Source organism: Ciconia boyciana, chromosome 7 (assembly GCF_034638445.1).
Source record: "Ciconia boyciana chromosome 7, ASM3463844v1, whole genome shotgun sequence".
Classification (NCBI taxonomy): domain Eukaryota; kingdom Metazoa; phylum Chordata; class Aves; order Ciconiiformes; family Ciconiidae; genus Ciconia; species Ciconia boyciana.
This window is the reverse complement of record NC_132940.1, coordinates 12,003,489-12,022,069: the sequence shown is the minus strand read 5'-3', so window position 1 is coordinate 12,022,069 and position 18,581 is coordinate 12,003,489. Positions and strand designations below refer to the sequence as shown.

The 18,581-nt window shown below is 45.5% G+C and overlaps 1 protein-coding gene across 4 annotated transcripts in view; it reads left to right on the top strand.

Moving 5' to 3' along the window:
• The window catches only part of RNF220 (ring finger protein 220), a 225,286-nt gene that overhangs the window by 199,800 nt on the left and 6,905 nt on the right, over positions 1 to 18,581 (top strand). For all 4 annotated transcript variants that reach the window (XM_072866892.1, XM_072866891.1, XM_072866890.1 and 1 more), the window contains 2 exons: positions 13,759 to 13,867; positions 14,995 to 15,069. In XM_072866892.1, the coding sequence (XP_072722993.1) occupies positions 13,759 to 13,867; positions 14,995 to 15,069 (184 nt within the window). The remainder of the gene's footprint in view (positions 1 to 13,758; positions 13,868 to 14,994; positions 15,070 to 18,581) is intronic.

The following is an 18,581-nucleotide window of genomic DNA, read 5'->3' as shown; positions in this document are numbered from 1 at the left end:
CCAGCAGCCCTCCACCCTCCCAGATCCACTCCTATTGAAAATCTTTAAACTGCAGGAGCTGAAAGGATTTGACATTTTCCAGAACACTTGAGCTCAAGTGATAAAATTGACATAGCTTTAATAATCTGATCAAAGAGGCTTTAGCTAGCACCTTTTGAAGGATCCCAGAATCCTTTCCGAACACCACTCCTGCTAACGCCACTGTGAAGTGGGGGGAGTGTGTGTGTGTGTGTGTGTGTGCACGAGTATGCATGCACACCTCGCTCCACAATAACCTTGCCCCATTAAAGCTTCAGTTCTGCAAATGGTGCGAAAAGTCAGCGTAACCCAATAGGAATTACAGGAAAAGCCTTAAGCGTCTTGATGAGTCTTTCCAATAATGTTGATTTTTTTTTTAAAGTAGCAGGGAGAGCTTTTTATTTAAGGTGCTTTATTTCACCGAGGTTCAGAAAACAAGATGGTGTTTCAGGTGGAGAATTCCTAGCTGCCCCCCCCTTCTTTCCTTTGAGATTTGTGCGTGATAAATAGTTTCTGTCCTGCCATTTAAGGAGTCTGAATGCTCTGTGTGCTTGTCGGTGTAGAGGGGTTCTGTTAAATTAATTGATAACAGGGATCAGAGCTAGAAGCCTACAGAAAAGGAGGGGGAAGGGTTTCACACTGTCTGGCTGCTTCCCACTACACTGCTGAGCCATGATATATGGCGACCCAGCCCAACAGGCTAAATTGATTCATCTCTAGTTCCTGTTTCTTAATCTGGAGCTAAATTGGTTTCATTTTTCTTGTTTTGGGTGGCGCTTACAGGAAGTTTTTGGCAGCATCACTTTACTCCATTGTTTGTAACTTTAATTTTTGCCTTTAAATCTGAGCGTTATTGATTGGCATGTTAAACCCTGTGTAGCATCTGATTAGCATTTTTAAAAGTGTCCAGAAGCACATGGCTTACCACCTGTGTCAGCTGTGCTCTCCGTTTAGAGCAGTGGCTAATAGAGTTAGCAGTGATCCGCGTATTGATCCTTCTCTCATAAGAATGACGTTCCTTCCCCCTCCGCTCTTCCAAAAATAAGTCTAGGCAAGGAGAGCAGTGTGGTTTTGTTTGGTTGGGTTTTAATCCGTTAATACAGTACAGCAAGCGGTCCTCCTTTTGGCATGCAGCTGAAGCTCTTTGCTTGAGCAAGTTAATTTAATCTAAACTCAGGTTTTCGTGGAAGAGTCTGTTGCATGTAGAATGACTAGATGGGGTTTAGGGCAAGTCTGTGTTTGTTGCCCAGCTCCTTATGCCATGCCAGGTCATTAATAGCTTAGGCAGGTTGCCCTCATCTGTGTTGTGTTGAACTTCAGATGGCAGCCAGAGGTAATGAGAGACATGGTGCTGGTCCCACCTCTCCTTTGCAACCATGCCAGGTCATCGATAGCTCGGCAGGTTTCTCACCATTGACTTCATCTGCATTTCATTGAACTTCAGATGGCAGCCACAGGTAATGAGAGAAGTGGTGCTGGTCCCACCTCTCCTTCCCAGCACCACGGGGTGTCTTAGCCCTGCTGAGTGTTTCTGATCTCACCAACATGAGGTGTCTGGGAGACACCCTGGGGTGCTGAAGGCTCATGGGGAGAGGTAAAGGAGCATCACACCGGCAGAGCTCTGCCTGTCTGCTGAAGACCTTTGTCCTTAGAGTGAGCCTTCGTGGTGGCTGGGGTCTTCAGCAGACAGGTAGAGCTCAGCTCAGCTCCTTTACCTCTACTCAAGATGCAGCTTTGCTCAGAGAGAGCAGCTGGTCTCTAATTGCCCAGGCATCCTCCCCAACTCCTCCACCAACATTGTACTCTCAGCCGAAGCACTGTCGTGCACAGAGAGCTGCAAAAAGCACCTTCCCTGCAAAACGTCTTCCTCCCTTCTCCCTCCTGAGATGCCGCCTGCGAGGGTCTGGTGCCATTTTGAAACCGAGGTTCCCCGGGGTTAAAAGCCAGCATCTTAATTCAGAGTGCCAATGTTCAATTTTGCTTTCTGCCACCAGACTAGATTGCAGGCCAGCGAGAGAGTCTGGGTTAGTGGCCCACTGGGTCACCTCCCATTTGTTTTCCTCAATTTTGTGTTGTCATAAATTCATTCCAGCCCGTTGTGGTTGATCAGTTTATCTCCGCCGGGGCAGGGAGCGCTGCGAGCATGATATATGGCACAGAGCATTGTAGCCAGCCTCTCCATGAATCACTCCAGCTGTTTGGTGTCAGCCCCAAAGCAAACAGGACCCGGCCGCTGAGCGTTGACTACGATGAGCTCAGTATGGGAAGAGACATGACGTATGAATGTTTATTTAATAATTCTCTAATATTTCCAGCGGAGTGTGGCTGTGCCTTCTCGGGGGGGGGTGAAGGGGGGGAGGTTGAGGAGGGAAACTCTAATCTGTTGAGGTGGGTCATAAATCAGGCAGACAACATCATTAATCAGGGATGGGACAGAAGTGGAAGGAGGTGGGACTGGAGCTGCCATCCTTGGTGGGAAGGGGGCTGTGCTCTTTTTTTTTTGTAAAACAAATCTTGTTTCTGATTCTGCTTGGCCCCAGCCACGCTGCCCGCATAATAGCAAACCCGGACACAAGGCTGTTTAAGTGAGTATGCCACCTCCTCTATAAACCTTGCGATACGAGCCTGCCAAGCATTAAATCCCTTTATAATTATCTTCTTTATATAACACTTCATGCTCATCATGCTTCATTGGATGAGACGCTCGTTGGGTTAAAGAGAGGGGTTTAGAGACAAAAAGCAATTGTATTTGTTTTATTTTTCCGTCTCCTCTTTCCTGCCCTTCCCCCTCACCTCTTTCCAATCCAGCTGTTCCGAAAGCATCAGCTCCAGAGGGGCTCTGGTGCGGCAGCACAGGAAGGAGCATCAGTTAAAATTAAAGTTTAGGTTGGGGTCCTTGTGCAAAGAGTCAAGCACGTGAGGGCAGTTGGGGAGGTAGCAGTGTCTGTCGTGGGGACCCTGCTCCCAGCAGACGGGTCGAGATGAGAGCAGAGTGAGTGTGAAGCCAGAGGATTAGCAGAGGCCTGAAAGGGAAGGAGCCACGCTTAAGCTGGTGTGTCAGAGGGAAACAGAAGCTGTTGTGAATTCACACCAGAGGATGAGTGCTCCCCAGCCCTTCTCCATAGTGTCACACCATTAATAGGCTTTGGTGGGAGACAAGCACATTGTATAGCAAAGATAGAATTAAAAAATTAACTTGAGTCATAAATGAACTAACCCTTTGTGCTCTGCTAAGAGAGAGCATGATGCTGCTGGTGGGTCTGGTCCTAGATCAGCCCATATAAACTTGAGACAGGATCCAGGAAGCTGAACTGAAGCCTGGGATTGTCAAAGCCAGGCTGAGAAAGCACTGCTGGGCTGTGCTGCTTGTGTCCAGATTTTTATCTTTATTAGGTTTTAGTCCTTCCTTTCAGTAATTCAGTAGCACATAATCTGTGCTTGTAATGTATACTGGTGTTCAGTGTTGGAAGGGGTGCGTAGGTAGGTGCTCCATTTCTTTACGAAGTGAGACTTTGGCATTACTTCATCCTCTAGGTTGTGGTGGTGGAGAGCAGAGTGCTGGGCTGTGTTTATTCTGCTCCCTCTTTTAACTGTTCAGTAGAAGTTGCATGTGCCAATGATGGTCTCAGACGTTATTACCACTGCGTCAACTGAAATTGTATCGGTGTCGTGGTTCATCACAGACTAGCGGTTAACAAAGCTCGGCGAGGCAGGCTGACTGTACGAGCTCAGGCCTGGGGGGAAGGTGGTATCTCTGTCTAGTGCAGCTGTGTCCAGAGGTTTGGTCTAATTCTTACGTCTTGGGGCCGCTTATAGATACATATATGACATCTTCATATAGGGAGGGACTCTTCTGTCCATTGAACCTGTGATGTTTTCGAGCTGAAGTGTCTGCAAACCCAAGGTAGCTGCCAGCTTCGGGCACAGTAGCATCCCTGTCCCATAACTGGTGAAAACCCCAGGAAGGAATTTTATTCCTGTGTTGGGGGCGAGATTTAGGCATCTTGCCCTTCGTGTCTCTTTGCCTGCTTGCCTGCCCCTTCTTTTGTTTTTTTCTTTTCTTTCTTTTTCTTAGTTTCAGAAATGCTGTTAACTTTAATTTGTGGAGTTGCTTCCTAGGAGTGAAAAATCGATGGGGGGCTATCGCAGTGTGAAATTCGACTGTCACTATTGAGCTATAGAGTTAGCAAGATGTCTCAGAAGGTAAAAAATAAATCGTGGCCCAGCAAGTGCTCAGCTGTGCTATTTCAAAGGGGATATGAGGCTGATGGTCCGTTAGAGGGTACTTCAGTTAGATGGATGATGATTCCCTGTGAAATATTGGAGTTATTCCATAGGTAAGAGAAACTTTAGCTTATAAAACACAAACAGCTGCCTTCTAGCAGACAAATTCTGCCCGTAGATGTGTGAGCAGCTTGTCAGAGAAAGGACTCGTCCCTAAAATTAGCCTGTTGTGTTTAACAATGTCTCTGATGGAGCATTGTAGATCCTGCTGTGTTCCTTCTGAAAATATTTTGAGGATGTGACTGTTTATTCACATCCCTTACCTACGCTGCAAGAATTAAGAGGCAGGGACTGATTTTTTTAATTTATTTTTTTTTTAGGAAATGTTTGTGTGGTGCCCAGATGCTCTCAAGAGAAAAGTAACAATTATGTTTTACGTAGGCTGCATTCCCTGTTTGGATGGAAGTCTTCCTTTGAAGAGCAGAAAAGGGATCATGTTGTGCCCCATCAGCTGCCAGTTTGCTGTCGCTCTCGTGCATCTGTTGAAGGGCAGCCCTGGCTGCGCAGGCTGTCTGCGTGCTGGCGTTAATAGGGCTACTGCTTTCTTTGGCACTTACTGACTATTGTGGCAGGACTCAGTAAGTGTTTGTGCTGTGCCAGCTGCTGTATGACAACAGGATGATTGTAATTACAGCTCTTGGTAGTTTATGCATTTCTTAGACTATAGTTAGTAAGTATAAATATGAAGCAGTACCAAAAAAAAACCCCAGTTTGTATTACTTCTCACTAAACCGTGTCCGGGACAACTGTAGAGTCTGTAATTATTTCTCTTACACTTGCATGCGCAGTTGCAATACTGCAGAGGGGAGCTTACTGCTGCAAGAAGGAGTTTTAAGCCGCATTTAGTTGGAGCTTGGTAAAGATTTCCCAAAGAATTTAATGACAGAAGAATTCGTTGTGCTTTCCTATCTCCTCCACCTCTGTAACACAGAACCCGGCACAGCCTTTACAGAAGTAGTGTAATAGCAAGTAATGTAATTAACATAGTTTTAATATCCGTGTTGATTTTTTGCCCTCACTTCAGTGTCGATGCTTGTCGTAACCTTACTTGCTCCCCACCACTGCGGGCACTTCATTCTATTTATCCATTCACTTCTCCTTTCTTCCTTTTTGACGGTTTCCATCCCCAAAAAGCTGCTGTTTCCCACTCAGTTGCATAAGCGTTCCTGCTTTTCTCTCAGATAGCCAGCTCATGACCAGTCCTTCCTCTGCATTGCTCGTTTCCTCTTCCAGCTCTGGGACCATGGTTGGTTATGTGATACTAATGTGCCGTGGCGTCCTTTAATAGCCTCATGTTTCTTTTTGAAGGCACGATTACCTTAAATGATGCTAATTCTGATCCTTTCTTTCCCCGTAAAGGAAACAGCAACAGTGTAAAAGTTCTAGGGCGGCAGCAGCAGTTGTAGGAAGCTGTTTGGAGGATGTGTTATCGCACTGCCCTTGTGTACCTCCAATCAGCAGTCATGAATGGAAGTTCTGCAAAGCATATCACCTCCACCGTAAAGCCCTTAAAAGGCTGCAGATGAATCCAAGTGCTGCTGTAGTAACATAGATATTTCCTGTTTATTTCGGCCGTTTAGATGCAGGCCGTGGGAGTAGAAGGCATTTCATTGTGCACAGTGGCTGGCTGCAAGACTCTGCTACATGTCCAAACTTCTGAACACCTTTCAGCCCTAGGAATTTGCTATTGCTCTTTCACTTCAGGGGTATCTTATAATTTTGTGCCCTGATCGTCCAACCAAAGCTACCAATTATCCCAGACCACCTCCAGGCCACAGTAAGATGACAGGTTACAGCTGCCATAAGTCTTCCAGTAGAAAAATATACCTACCTAGCTATACATGGAGCTTGGTCATAATCCAAACATGTTTACTTGTGGATGGAGGCAAGTTTCAGTAGGCTGGAACCTCTAACCCACGTGCCTCAGCAAGGAGAGGAGCTGTATTTTCCGTTTCCACTGCCTGCCTTTTGTGGCCCTGGCTTGTATTAAGATGGAGACCATGATGCACCTTCACAGGTCTGTTAGGGATACAATGAGGGTCACCAGGATGAAGGATACATTTGAAAAGTGAACTGAGATATTAACACTTAGATGTTAATATTAGATGTGCAATTATTTCTATTTAGGAACTTCATTTAGAGAATCATTTTCTAACTCAGCCTGCGGTGCCTCAGCAAAACCTTGCTGCAGCAAAATACTCTTCCGTAGCATGGCTTTTTACTTTATCGCCAAAGCTGCTCCAGTAAAGCAATGGGATTGCATTTATTTTCTCTTTGGAACAGGGGACATAGTCTCTAAATCGAAATCAGAATGACCCACGCATTCTTTCTCCCAGCTTTCATGTCAAACCATAATTGCTCAAATGGCACATTTAAAATTTTGGCGCAAGCTCAGACATTCACTAGCCGCCTTTTTAAATCAGTCCCAGTGGCCAGCGGATACTGCGTAGCCCTACAAATGCATCTAAACATGCTGACTCCGAGGCTCCTTCCATTCTGAATGATCAGCGGTGCCATCTGTCTCTGTTTTGATTGGGGCTGGGCACATGTGTCCCAGCAAAACGCAGGCCAAAAAAAAGAGAGAGAGAAAGAGCCAGCGCCTGAATTTACTTCCCGCTTCTGTAAAGACATTGTTGGGTTCTGTGTTATAGAGGCGGAGGAGATATGAAAGCATAATGAATTCTTCTGTCATTAAATTCTTTGGGGAATCTTTACCCAAGTCCCTACTAAATGTGGCTTAAAATGCCTTCTTGCAGCGGTAAGCTCCCCTCAGTGGTATTGCAATGGTGCATGCAAGTGTAAGAGAAATAATTCCTCTGTGGGGAAAAAAAGAGACAACATTTTTGGTTTGCATCAAGATGAAATTAGTCAGAAGCAAACTCTGAATTTGGCAAGCAGATGCCAGTATTAACAAGTTGTGCAAGCAAGTATAAAATAGAGGCGCTCGTGACTGAGAGCGCCTCGGCATCGTGTGTGTGTGCCCTTGCATGCACCCCGCTCCAAATTCACAACTTAGAACACGGAAATTAGAATGGGGAACATTGCATTATTCATAACTTGGCAACCAGAAGCCAGGGCACTTTGCCAAAATAAACTGTTCTCTATAATTACAGGTGAAGCAACATTCTTTAATATCTTACAATACAAAAACATACATTAATCAAGGAAAGAGGGCTTTTTTTTTTCCTAGAGGACAATAAATTAGCATCCTTGCCAATTTCCTCAATACATGTGACATGTTTTACAGGATTATAAGTCAGCCTTTTTAAAGGAGGTTAGTCTAAAAACAAATAAACCCAATAAATGAGATTTTTAGCTAAATAAAGGGGAAGCCGGCTTCTAAAACATTGATGTCTTGCCAGAAGATTTGCTTTTAGCACTGGCATTCTCACAGACTGAGGGTCTAAACTTCACTTGGTGTGTTTTGACACGGCTCTAATACAAACAGCTTTGCTGGGCAGTTTTCTACTGGTAGGGATCTGGCCCCTTCTGCCACAGCCAGCCCATCTAGTGAAACAAAAACGCAGTGCATCGTGCCAGTCCAGTAGCCCGCGTGTTCTGGGGTGATTCGCAGTCAATCTGCCAGCAGCGCCTCACACTGGAGTTCTTTCAGAGACTTCACATATTGACAATGCTTGAGCTGTGTCCGTTTCCCTTTAAAGCTGCCTGTGACTTTTCTTTTAAAAACTTATTTATCAGTTTAAGCGTTTTGCTTGTTAGTAACAAAGGGGTTTTTTTTTTTTCAGCTTTATGTTATGTTCTTGCACTCCAGTAAGTGCAGAAGGCCTTTGTGTCTGTGTATCTCTCACTGACTTCAGTAGTGCTCACCCACAACTGCCACAATAAACTCCCCGTATTATTAGCTATAGCACTTGTTGCAGGTGATGCCAGCTAATTTGAAAGAGGGGATTCTTTCACCAGGTTGAAAACAGAAGCAATTCTTGTCCCAGAAAACTTAGGGTTGCTTTTAGATAGTGTTTGAAACTCAGATAGCAAGGGAGTTGTGTTGAAGACAACGTGTGAGTGAGAGCCAAGACAGCATCATCATGCTCTGCCATTCCGCAGTGTTACCGGTGTCACAGCAGCTATGCGCGGCGTGTTACAGGCTAATAAAACATGGTCTCTTCTCTGAAAAAGTTGCCCTCTCACCCGAATGTAAATTGGCTGTGAGAGAAGGCTTGCAATTAAATGATTGTGCACTGATATTGGGGTCATTTTTTTGATCATTTTATCAAGTCTTTAAGATTTGTGCCCCAAAAAGTGAGGACTGCAGTAAGCTGTCTCTTCTGCCGCGTAGTAGTGGTTATGTAAATTGTCATCTGCGGCCATGGCAGGATATGGCCAGGAGCAATTTCTCTGCTCCTGGAATCTTACTTTAGCGTGACTCTGCCTTCAAAGCATCGACCAGTCTGTTTCTAGTATTTATGATATGTAAGCTGCTAGCGACCTGACCTCTGCCCCTGGTGCAGGGAAAGGGCATGTATGTTCTGCTGGGATCAGGTTCTCCACCTCGGACAAGGGAAGATAAAGGCTTTGTTTAAAAATAAAGACATCACTCTCAGGTTTATCAGTGGTACTGTACATTTTCCGCTGTGCCGCTCTGTGTTTAGAGGCATACAAAAACAAAAATAAATGTATGAGGAAGAGCGAGGAAGGTCAGAATATCAAGTGTCAAAAGTAGCCCATGAAATTTTATTGGTGGTGCATTTAATCAGTGCTAAGAGTTTTTTACAAGGTACATACAAACAGTGGAATTGTAAAAATTTATGGAATGCTGTGTACAGTGTGGCCGTTTATGAAGAAAGGAAAATTTATATCCAGTTGAAATAAACCAAAGGGTGATGTTTTCTGAAGACTCCTCAACAGCAGGGTACATCAAGTGAGATCTGGGTAAGGGGAGGAACGGGTGTTCGCAGGGGCTGACTGATCTTTGAGGTGTTTTTCTGCTTCTTCAGCAGCTAATAGTTTTGCATCTTTCTGTGGCTCCCAGATAGGCAGGATGCTGGATGCAGTGATGGGGTTTTTTTCTGTGCAATGGAAAGGAAACACGAGTGAACAGCTGCTGCTGGTATGTCTGGTACGAGGCTCTTGCTCTTGGGCCCGTTCCAGTCTAACAGTTTCTTGAGCAGCCCTTAATATCCAGCTGGGAAGGGTTAACTGAAGCCAGTCACTTTGACATCAGCATTTTTTTGTTTCCTTTTTGGTCCAGTATTTTGTTGATGATAAAGCACAGACTTAGTCAATTGAGAGATTCCAGCGCAGCAGAATCAGAGATAATTTAATTAACGGAATTGCTTGTGATTGCCCACTGGGACAGTGGGTAGGAATTGCTCGATTTAATTTGGAGAAACAAAGATCACATGCATGCTAATGTTTGACAAATAACCAGCGTTTGGGTTAAAGTTTTGGTTTGTTTTTTTTTTTTTTTGGGGGGGGGGGGGGGGGCAGCCAATTCCCAGGGGAGATTTCCCAGGAAGTGATTGCTGAGTAACAGCTCAAAGCTACAGATAGGTCCTTTTTCCTTTTACATGGTATTTTTATGTCCCTCTGGCCTTTTACCTGAACAAGGCAAGGGTTTGCTCAAAGGAAGAAAGTTGGTTCTTATTTTTACTGCTGAGGGGAAAACGCCATGAACAGTAGAAGAACATGCTTTGGGCACAAAGACCGAAAACTACCACATGCTGTCTGCCAGGTCTCATAGACTTGATCCCTGGTACCCAGCATCCTCAACTGTGGCTGCCAAGTTGTTGAAGAGTTATCCACAAAGTCCAGAGAGAAGTGTAGGACCAAGCTTCCTCCACAAGGAGCCCTCCCTTCACGTTTTTGCTCTTGTATAAACGTTCTTGCTCAGGCTCCCCTGTTTGTGGTGATGTCGGTCCACAGTGAATAGAGCGTGGATGTGCCCTCTTGATACGTTCTCAGGCAGGGAGGACAATGCAGGTATCAGTGAGGCCGCTCGCACCCGCATGGTTGGAGAAGCACCAGCGCTGGGGCTCGAGGCATTGCTCTTGGCAGCAGTTGTGCTCAGCAGATCTCTCTGGAGGCTGATAAATGACGTTATCCAAACACGTCAAATCAGAGCGCTGAGGCGCAAAATTGTTAAAAGAGTCCTCCCACATCCAGCATGAGGTCAAGGCAAAGCGGGGAGAGCAGGGCTGTGGAAGCCAGTTCCTTCTTCCCTGTAATTCCCTCTGCCTCCCTTGGCAGGGTAACTTGTACACAGCCTTACCCCATCTGTGGAGCTTGGCTTTCTGACCCTCGCTCCACCCCAGCGTTACCCTGTAAAAATACGGCACAGGCTGCTCCCAGCTGTGTCCGGGCAAGCACACACGAGGTGTGCACGCAAGAGGGAAGCCTGAGGGAGTTCCCAAGATTGCTGCTGCAGGAAGAGTTGCTCCTAAGTGATGCTTATCTTTAGGATACAAGCAGCAGGTTGACGGTAAAATGTCACTAAATGGAATGGCATGTGTCCCAAGTGTGCTGGCCACCATGGGAGCCAGACACATGGGAAGTGACTCTCATCTTTATTCCATCCCTGGAGGTAGTTCCAGTTTCCTTTATTTACTAATGTTCTCCCTATTTCCCTTGACCTCATTTCCTCCAGCTTTTCGGAAGCAACCATGCAATTATCGCTCACTTTGGGTTGACCCTTGGCCGCCACGTCCCTGGTTGCTGCTGCTCCGGGAGGCTTTCCTGAAATCTCAAGTGCAAAGTACTCACTTGTGGCCAAAATCTCTCTCTTGTGAGATAGGAGCTTTGTCTTCAGCACTATGCTGTGCATCAGGATTTGTCCTGAGAGCACACTTGGCAGGGAGAACATGGAGTTTAAAGTCTGTCATAGCTGAGCTTTGATCAGCACTGGGAGGTATTGCAGTGGCTAAAGCTCCCTCTCTTACCAATGCACCCCAGTCTTGTTAATAAATGTATATTTAACAATGTCTGGAGCGTATGAAGTGATAATAACTAAATCAATACCTCCCACATTGATTGTGCAGGATCCCTACAGCGTGACGCACGCAGCGGTGTGGTAATTTTCCAGCTAACTAGCACCCTGATCTACAGCCCTCCTATTGATTGGCCATTGTATCAGGCAGCCTCTGAGCATTATTGCTTATACCTCTATTCAGCCTCCTTTTCTGATTCATTCGTTTATTACTGGACAGGTGCGATTATCTCAGAGACTTTCCGAAATTGGCCGATGGGGGTCAGCCATTTAGACTTCTATAAACAAGCCATTTTCTATCTCCTCTAGTTGTTGCAGAGGCAAATTTTTCCTTTTCAAGCTTTGACTGTTATTGGGCTGGGACTGGGGATGAATTGGCCTTTGCTTGGATCTGCTCAAGGATTCCACTTTTCCCTTTCCTTGCTGAGTCGCCTGCCCTTCAGAGGAGGACACGTAGCTCCATGGATAGTAATAGGAGAATTTAGCAAGAGTTGAGGTTCTGCTTGCCACTCACTTTGGGCAGGAGACACGCTCACTGCCTTTTAAAACTCCAGTGTCCTTATGCATGCAGGAAGGAGAAGTGGATTCCAGAAAATCAAAATCAACTACAGCCTTCATCCAGCATCAGCTTGTTGATGAGCCAGACTGAAAGGGAACCAATTTTCTCATCCAACAATAATCTTCAAGCTATAAATAAATAATTCTGTTTCTTCCTTGGGCAAAAGTAACACCTTTCTAGACTTTCTTTGAAAACACTAACAACTCTTTCTTGAGGGTGAGAACCCAAACTGGGAGATGATAGTAATTTATACCAATGAGTAGGAGCAAGTGGGTGTTTCACAGTGGGGAGCGCTGTCTTCTATTGAAGCTCTTCCATTTTGCTCCAAAGAGTATTTATTGATACCAAGACTGGAATCCACAGTGTCCCTGTCCCCAGGCAGTCCTCACCCACTAGGCTGTCACAGGACATGTATTTCTTTGCCTTTTTTGCAGTTTTAAAATTGTTACCATTTCCTAGCAACTGTCATTTGCAATGAGTCTCCTTCTGATGAAGGTCTCTCCTTGGTTAGCTCGTGCAGAGAGTGTCTGATCTGTACAAAGGTAGGAGTGAAGCTGGAGGAGCTTTATAACACTGGTACTTAACCATATGCACTCCTGCAGCTCCAGTTCCTTCTGAAGTGTCATAATTAGAAAAATCACTCAAGATCTCTTCAACTAGCTCTGTTTCCAGAGCCTTGGGAAAAGCTGGCAGAATCACCTCGTGGGAGATACCTCAGGTCCCTCCCTGCGTGCTGGTGACAAGTGACTGATGAACAAAGGAGCGAGTGTGTGCGTGCAGCGGGAGTGCTGAGATTGCAGCTCACTTTATTGGTTGTAGTAATTCCACTAGACCCATGTTTTAGCCACCTGTTGATGAATCATCCTCTAAAAGGTAGAACACGTAGGTGCCACTGTGGGTTATGTTGTGATTGATGCAGCTTCTGGTGGCGAGGTACTCTTCAGGTTCTTCTGAGCTGGAGTCGGCTTGGACAGGCCTGAAATTCACTGGCATACATGAAAATTGCTGATATGTTTTGTTTTTTCGCAAGAATGAAAGCCTTAATGTCCATGCAATGCTCTAAACCTTTTCTGAGGAATGCTTGAGGGCCCCTCCCTATGTCTGCACTGTGTAGAAATCAGATTTTGCAGCATGCTGGAGTGACACATCCTTGTCTATAATGCTCCCTGCATCTCATTTGCTAAGGATTGCTGTCTGCCCTTGATTTTAGGTTGGCAAGTTGCTCTTTTCACCAGCCTTACAGAACCATGAAAATACACTTGCCTGCCCTCAGCACAGCGCCTCTGTGACAAAAGAGATAATGCTGCCCATCAAAAATGACCCTAGGAAATGGGAAAGCAGCGATTGTAAAGCTGCTTTTATAGCCACCCTGTTGGCACAGTGTCCGTTGCTTTTGGTTTCTCCTTGTTTTTAGTATTAGAACCCAACAAGCTAAGAGTTTCTTTAATGTAAAAGCATTGTGTTGATCCTGTGTAATGAGCTGGTTTTGTGTTTCACAAGGTTGATGGCCAACAAAGACCTCCATTCGCTAAGGGGAAGAGCAGCTCCTGTTGCCCACAGAAAGTTATCTCACCAGATTTAGAGCAATATACAGAACTTTGTCCAAAGCATTTGGTCCTAAGGAATCTCTTAAGGGAGACAAGAAAAGAGGCAGAAAACAAAACAAACAAACAAATCTGTTCTTTAAATGACTGTGTCTTGCAGAAACTTGCTCTGTATGAAGTTGGCAACCCCAGCCTCGTTGTGTTCTGTTGTCACGTGTTTGGAAGTGTTTAGTAGGATACCTCAAAGAATTCACACTGGGCTCTGCAGGAACTCTACTTCACCACAAGCTGGATGTATTAGTTCGAATGTTGCCATTTCCTGTGCGGTACCTGTCGTGGGATCCTTTTTTCCCTGAACTCTCAACAATCTTGTGTGCTCAGCGATGCTCACTCTCCATCATCTTTTGCAGAATTACAGAAGACTCTGCAGTGACAACATTTGAAGCGTTAAAGGCTCGTGTCCGTGAGTTAGAAAGGCAGCTTTCCCGTGGGGACCGCTATAAATGTCTCATTTGCATGGTGAGTAGCACTCCACTTGTGGTAATGAATCAGAAATGTCTTGGTATCTTTGCTGAGGAGGGGAGAAGCTTTTCTCCTTTTTGGGATGGAGTAGGGGAACTCATCTTTGTCCCTATACACCAATTAGCCTTTCAAATGAAGGTGCTAGGTGTTTTTAGCAATTGAAATTTCTGTATGCATTACATTGTTCCACTAGTATATGTAGCTGTCCCTCTGTATCAGGGGCAAGAAAGCCCCAACTTGGGAAGACTTTCAGCCTTCCTGTAGAAAACTCCCAGATACCAGTGTCCTCTTCCTGCATGTGCAGATTTACAGACACAGGCGAGAGCAGAATCTGTGATCTGAGACCCGCCATATGATTTGAGAACAGGAACGCTGCTGGAGCATTTAAAAGTTGGTGATGTCCTGCTTGCTCTGTGATGATGCTGTGGCCGCCTTAAAGAAGGGCAGCAGCTCCCTCTGATGGTCTGAGCCTGCAAAGCTTTGCATCTCCTGTTAGGTTTTTATTCTGCTGATAGCAGGAGAAAATTCTGCTCGGTGGAGGGCTCCCTCTGCAACTTCAGTTTGATGCATGGTGCTCTCTTTTCCAGCTCATGACTTGTAGGTATCGGGGTGCAGTCTCTCATCCCACAGGAGGGATGACAGCTTGCTGCTGATTTCCAGAGGTTTATTAGCAATGATAGAAAATACTTAAGAGAAATAGCAGCAACATTCTTGGCATGTAGTTAAGCTGTTCCTGCAGAGCTGAGAGTTGTGATAAGGGTTAATCTTACCCTGTCACTGGTTTTTGTATGATCTGGTGACCTTTCTGATGGGAATAATGGCAGGTGGCCACAGCAACTTCAGATGCTCTTGCGATAACTGTGCTGAGCCAGGTCACCACTTGAGTGGATTATGGGCTTCCAACAGGAGTTCTGGGAAGCCAGAAAAATGGACTGCAGGAGCCTTTCTGCCTCTACTACACAAACATTACAAAAATACAAACTTACGTATTACACAAGCTTATTTTTTTTTAATACAAAATAGAAGGCAACGTTACGCACAAAGAAAGGTGTTGTGATGGGGCTGGGAGCGAAGAATCAGTAGATCCCTGCTGTAGAAATAACTTGTTTGCTTCTTCTCCTCAGGACTCCTACACAATGCCCCTGACTTCCATTCAGTGCTGGCATGTGCACTGTGAAGAATGCTGGCTGCGGACTCTGGTGAGGCTCTTGGCTACTTTCTTGTTGACTTACAGACTTTTTCCTCTCTTCTGGTATACTTTATTTCAATCACCACGGGGAGAGGTGCTTTTTGCTTTATTTTAAACAATGTGAGTGCTGTGCATGCCGACTTGCCAAGCCTTGCTGTTTAACACCCCACTCTAGCTTTGACTCGAGTGAGTTTCGTTTGAGTCGTCGTGACCAAAGTGCAGTCTTGCCCCCTGCTTGCTCCTCTGCTGCCGCGGGGACAGCCATTGCTCATGTAAGAGCTCTGTGCCAGGGACAACCTTGCCTTACAGTAATTTCCTGTGGGGTATCCATGCAGAGAGGTAAAGCTGTGAGAGTGGAGGCCAAATCCACTGAGATTCATGGAATGGGTAGCTTCTGAGAAACCTAATATTCCCCTGAAGCAAAGGGAATCATCTTCAGCATAGATGATACGGAAGGGAGCTTTTATGAATATGAATCTGTATTTTTCAGATTATTTGAAATAGCACTGTGCAATTTTCAAGCGCATGCCATTCTGTTTGGAAGATTGGGGACTACCTTGAACATTAAATAGGCGACCCAATGCAGTAGTAATTTATACATGTATTAAAGGACATCAGGTTAGAATTTAAGGTGTTATTAAATAAAGTGTTTTCCTTTCCTGTGTTAAAACTGTGGGCTTTATAATCAGCCTTTCATTTCCCCTGTGCAGCTGATTTTCAAGCTTTCACTTTATTCAGGTTGGGGAGTGGAAAATAGTCAGTTGTGCTTTCTAGTTCTCTTGCTAGCAAGATGATACAGTGTTGGGTTGCAAAAAGCATAAGGGAATGCCACTCCTAAAAACTATTCCTGTAAGGCATTACAAAATCTACTTTATAGAACACGTTGTGTGCTTGGAATTACGATTAAGCCAATCATGCTCTTTTAAATCCTGCCTTTTAAAAGTCTTGTCCAAGAAAAGTTACCAGGATGGTGAAGTGCCTGTGGGCTTGAGTACTAATAGCAACTCAATAACTTGACTATCCCTTGGGCTATATTTTATAGCTCTTCAGCTACACCCCTTCACTATTTAGATTATACAAGCTTTTGTAAACATTTTAGCAGCATGTTATAAAAGACACATATGTGGTACATAGCTGTGAGATGTTTGGATGAACGTGTGCTCTGCCACCTTTGCTAACTGAAGAGTAATCTTGTCCTTCAGCAGTGCAACAAGCAGAGGATAAAACGCTAATTTCTTTTTCATTTTCTTTACTCTGAAGTCTTTGTGCTCTCCTCTTCCCAGCAGCCTCAAGTTGTCTTCTAAATCTGTGGCACCGATTTCAGGCTGTTCTTAGGCTCAGCAGCAACTTACCTACTTCAGTCAGGCCCCTTTGTTTCGTGTGCAGCGGTCACGGCTGCTCATAAGGACTGGGAAATTCCACTCCAGGTGCTCAGGGGTTAGCATTTACCCTTGCAGAGGGGGAGCCATCTCTAGATATCCGTGAAGAAGGTGGGGATCAAGCTGGCTGTGTGCTATCCGCACATGGCTCTTCTGCCGACGAGGCAGGCGGGATGGGAATAGTCCAGCAAGACATCGTATTAGGACTTGGCACTTGCATAGGGGAAGCAATTAATAAGTGGCTACTCATGTGTTCCCCAGTCCTAGCCTCTCCCTGCAGCCCCCAATTTTATTAAACCAGGCCTTTTCACAAGGCATGCTTGCACTCCCTCTCCCGTCTCAAAAAAAATCTCCCAGCCTGTGTTCGCATGTTTCTAATGTAACCATTAAAATGTAGCCCGAAGACAGCAATAAAAACCCTGGAACGCCTTGGTGCTTTTGTGTCTTGATCAAAGTCAATGTGTGTAATCTCGTTAAGACTGCCCTCCTTCCCCCCTCCTTTTTTATGAATTTAATGGCATACAGCAGCTGGGCTCAGTGTTTAATGCTCACCAACCTGCATTGTTCTAATTAAGGTATCTCCTTTTATTTCGGGCACAAAAGAGACTCTTGTTTTTTTTAACAAGCGAGGAGCTGTGGGATAGTGTGTGTAATAATCGCTGCTGTTACCTTTCCCTGGGTATAAAGCTGGCTCCCCAGCGGGGACGGGAGGAGGGAGCCTGCGCGTGCAGCACACATGGAAAGACTTGGCTGGGGGAGAGGGGCAACATTTTTCTTCTGTTGTGCAATAAACAATTTGTTGGAGTTAATAGGAGTTGGGGCGGGCGGGTTGTGTCGGGCTTCCGGCCCCTTTTGAACATTCTGGAGATCTGCCATTCCTGCTGGTGAAAAGTCCCCTTTCTCCTGTGTGCCTGTGGTTTATATGCCCAGCCGAGATCTAATATTAAATTAGGATGTGAGTGTTTGTGAGAGAGAGAGGAAGGACCGTGTATTGAGCAAGGCCTTGGAACTGAAGGCTCAGAGTGCCTGGGAGCACTTCTAAACCTCTGCAGGGTATTGAAGACGGGGTGAAATTTGGTGCTTACATCTGTCTCTGGACCCGAGGAGGTGAAGTGGTTTTTAAAAGGTTTAAGGTTTAAACATTTTCCAGGATATGATGCTACAATGATCTGAGCATCTCTAGTATCCTCTGACTTCCATGGTGTCTAGGGCACTGATGAGGACTGGATCTTTAAAGTGCTTAGGCTTTCTGAAAATACAATTTTTCGACTTTTGGATCTTGATGTCAAATTCCAAATTATAACTGTTCTGTTGCTAAGGGAGTGGGGGAGACATTTTTAATCACCAGCTCTACAAATGGATGCTGGGCTCTCTAGCTTAGGTACCGTTATACTAGAGCTCAATGCATCAAACTGGCTCCAAGTTCTGGGGATGAAACGTCCACCAGAGCAGATTCCATCTCTGTCTCCTGTTGCTGTGTTGGATTAACATGAAGGAGGGGCTGGGGTCACAGAAAGGGACCCTGGAGATGGCTTAAGAGAACCGAGATCGTGGTGCTCGCTGAGTTAGCCAGTGCCTCAGTGCCAATAGAAGCTGCTTGGTTGGACAGTCCTCCTCATGGTGGCCATGGAGAAAGGGAGGAACCATCCCTTCACTCAGCGTCAGGACATGACGAGTGAGTGATTTTCTCTCCTTCCACTTGCTCTGTGAGCAGAACCAGTCTGCCTGAGGGCTGTGGTCCAGGGCCCACAGACTAAAGTTGTGCTGTCTGCTGCGTACACTGTGGGCAGCTCTGTGGTTGTAGGCACAAAAGGAATGGAGACAGGGAGAGGGATACAAGAACATGTTGCTTGATGCCATGTGATCGTGCCTGGTTTCCCAGGAAATCATATTAGCTGTTTTGTCAGCTGGGTTTGTCTGCTGGTTTTGTATTGCTGTGTCAAACCACACCGTGTCTGTCAAACCACACCGATGAGCTTGCTATTCCCTACTTGGTTGTCTGGGGCACTCAACACAGTGACATTTTTCATTCATCCATCCTGCATGCAGAGAGCTAGTTGATAACTTCAGGTTACACAGAAACTGGGACACTAGCCTGGAGTGACTTCCCTGTGATCCCTTTTGGAAACCCCTGAAAACACGT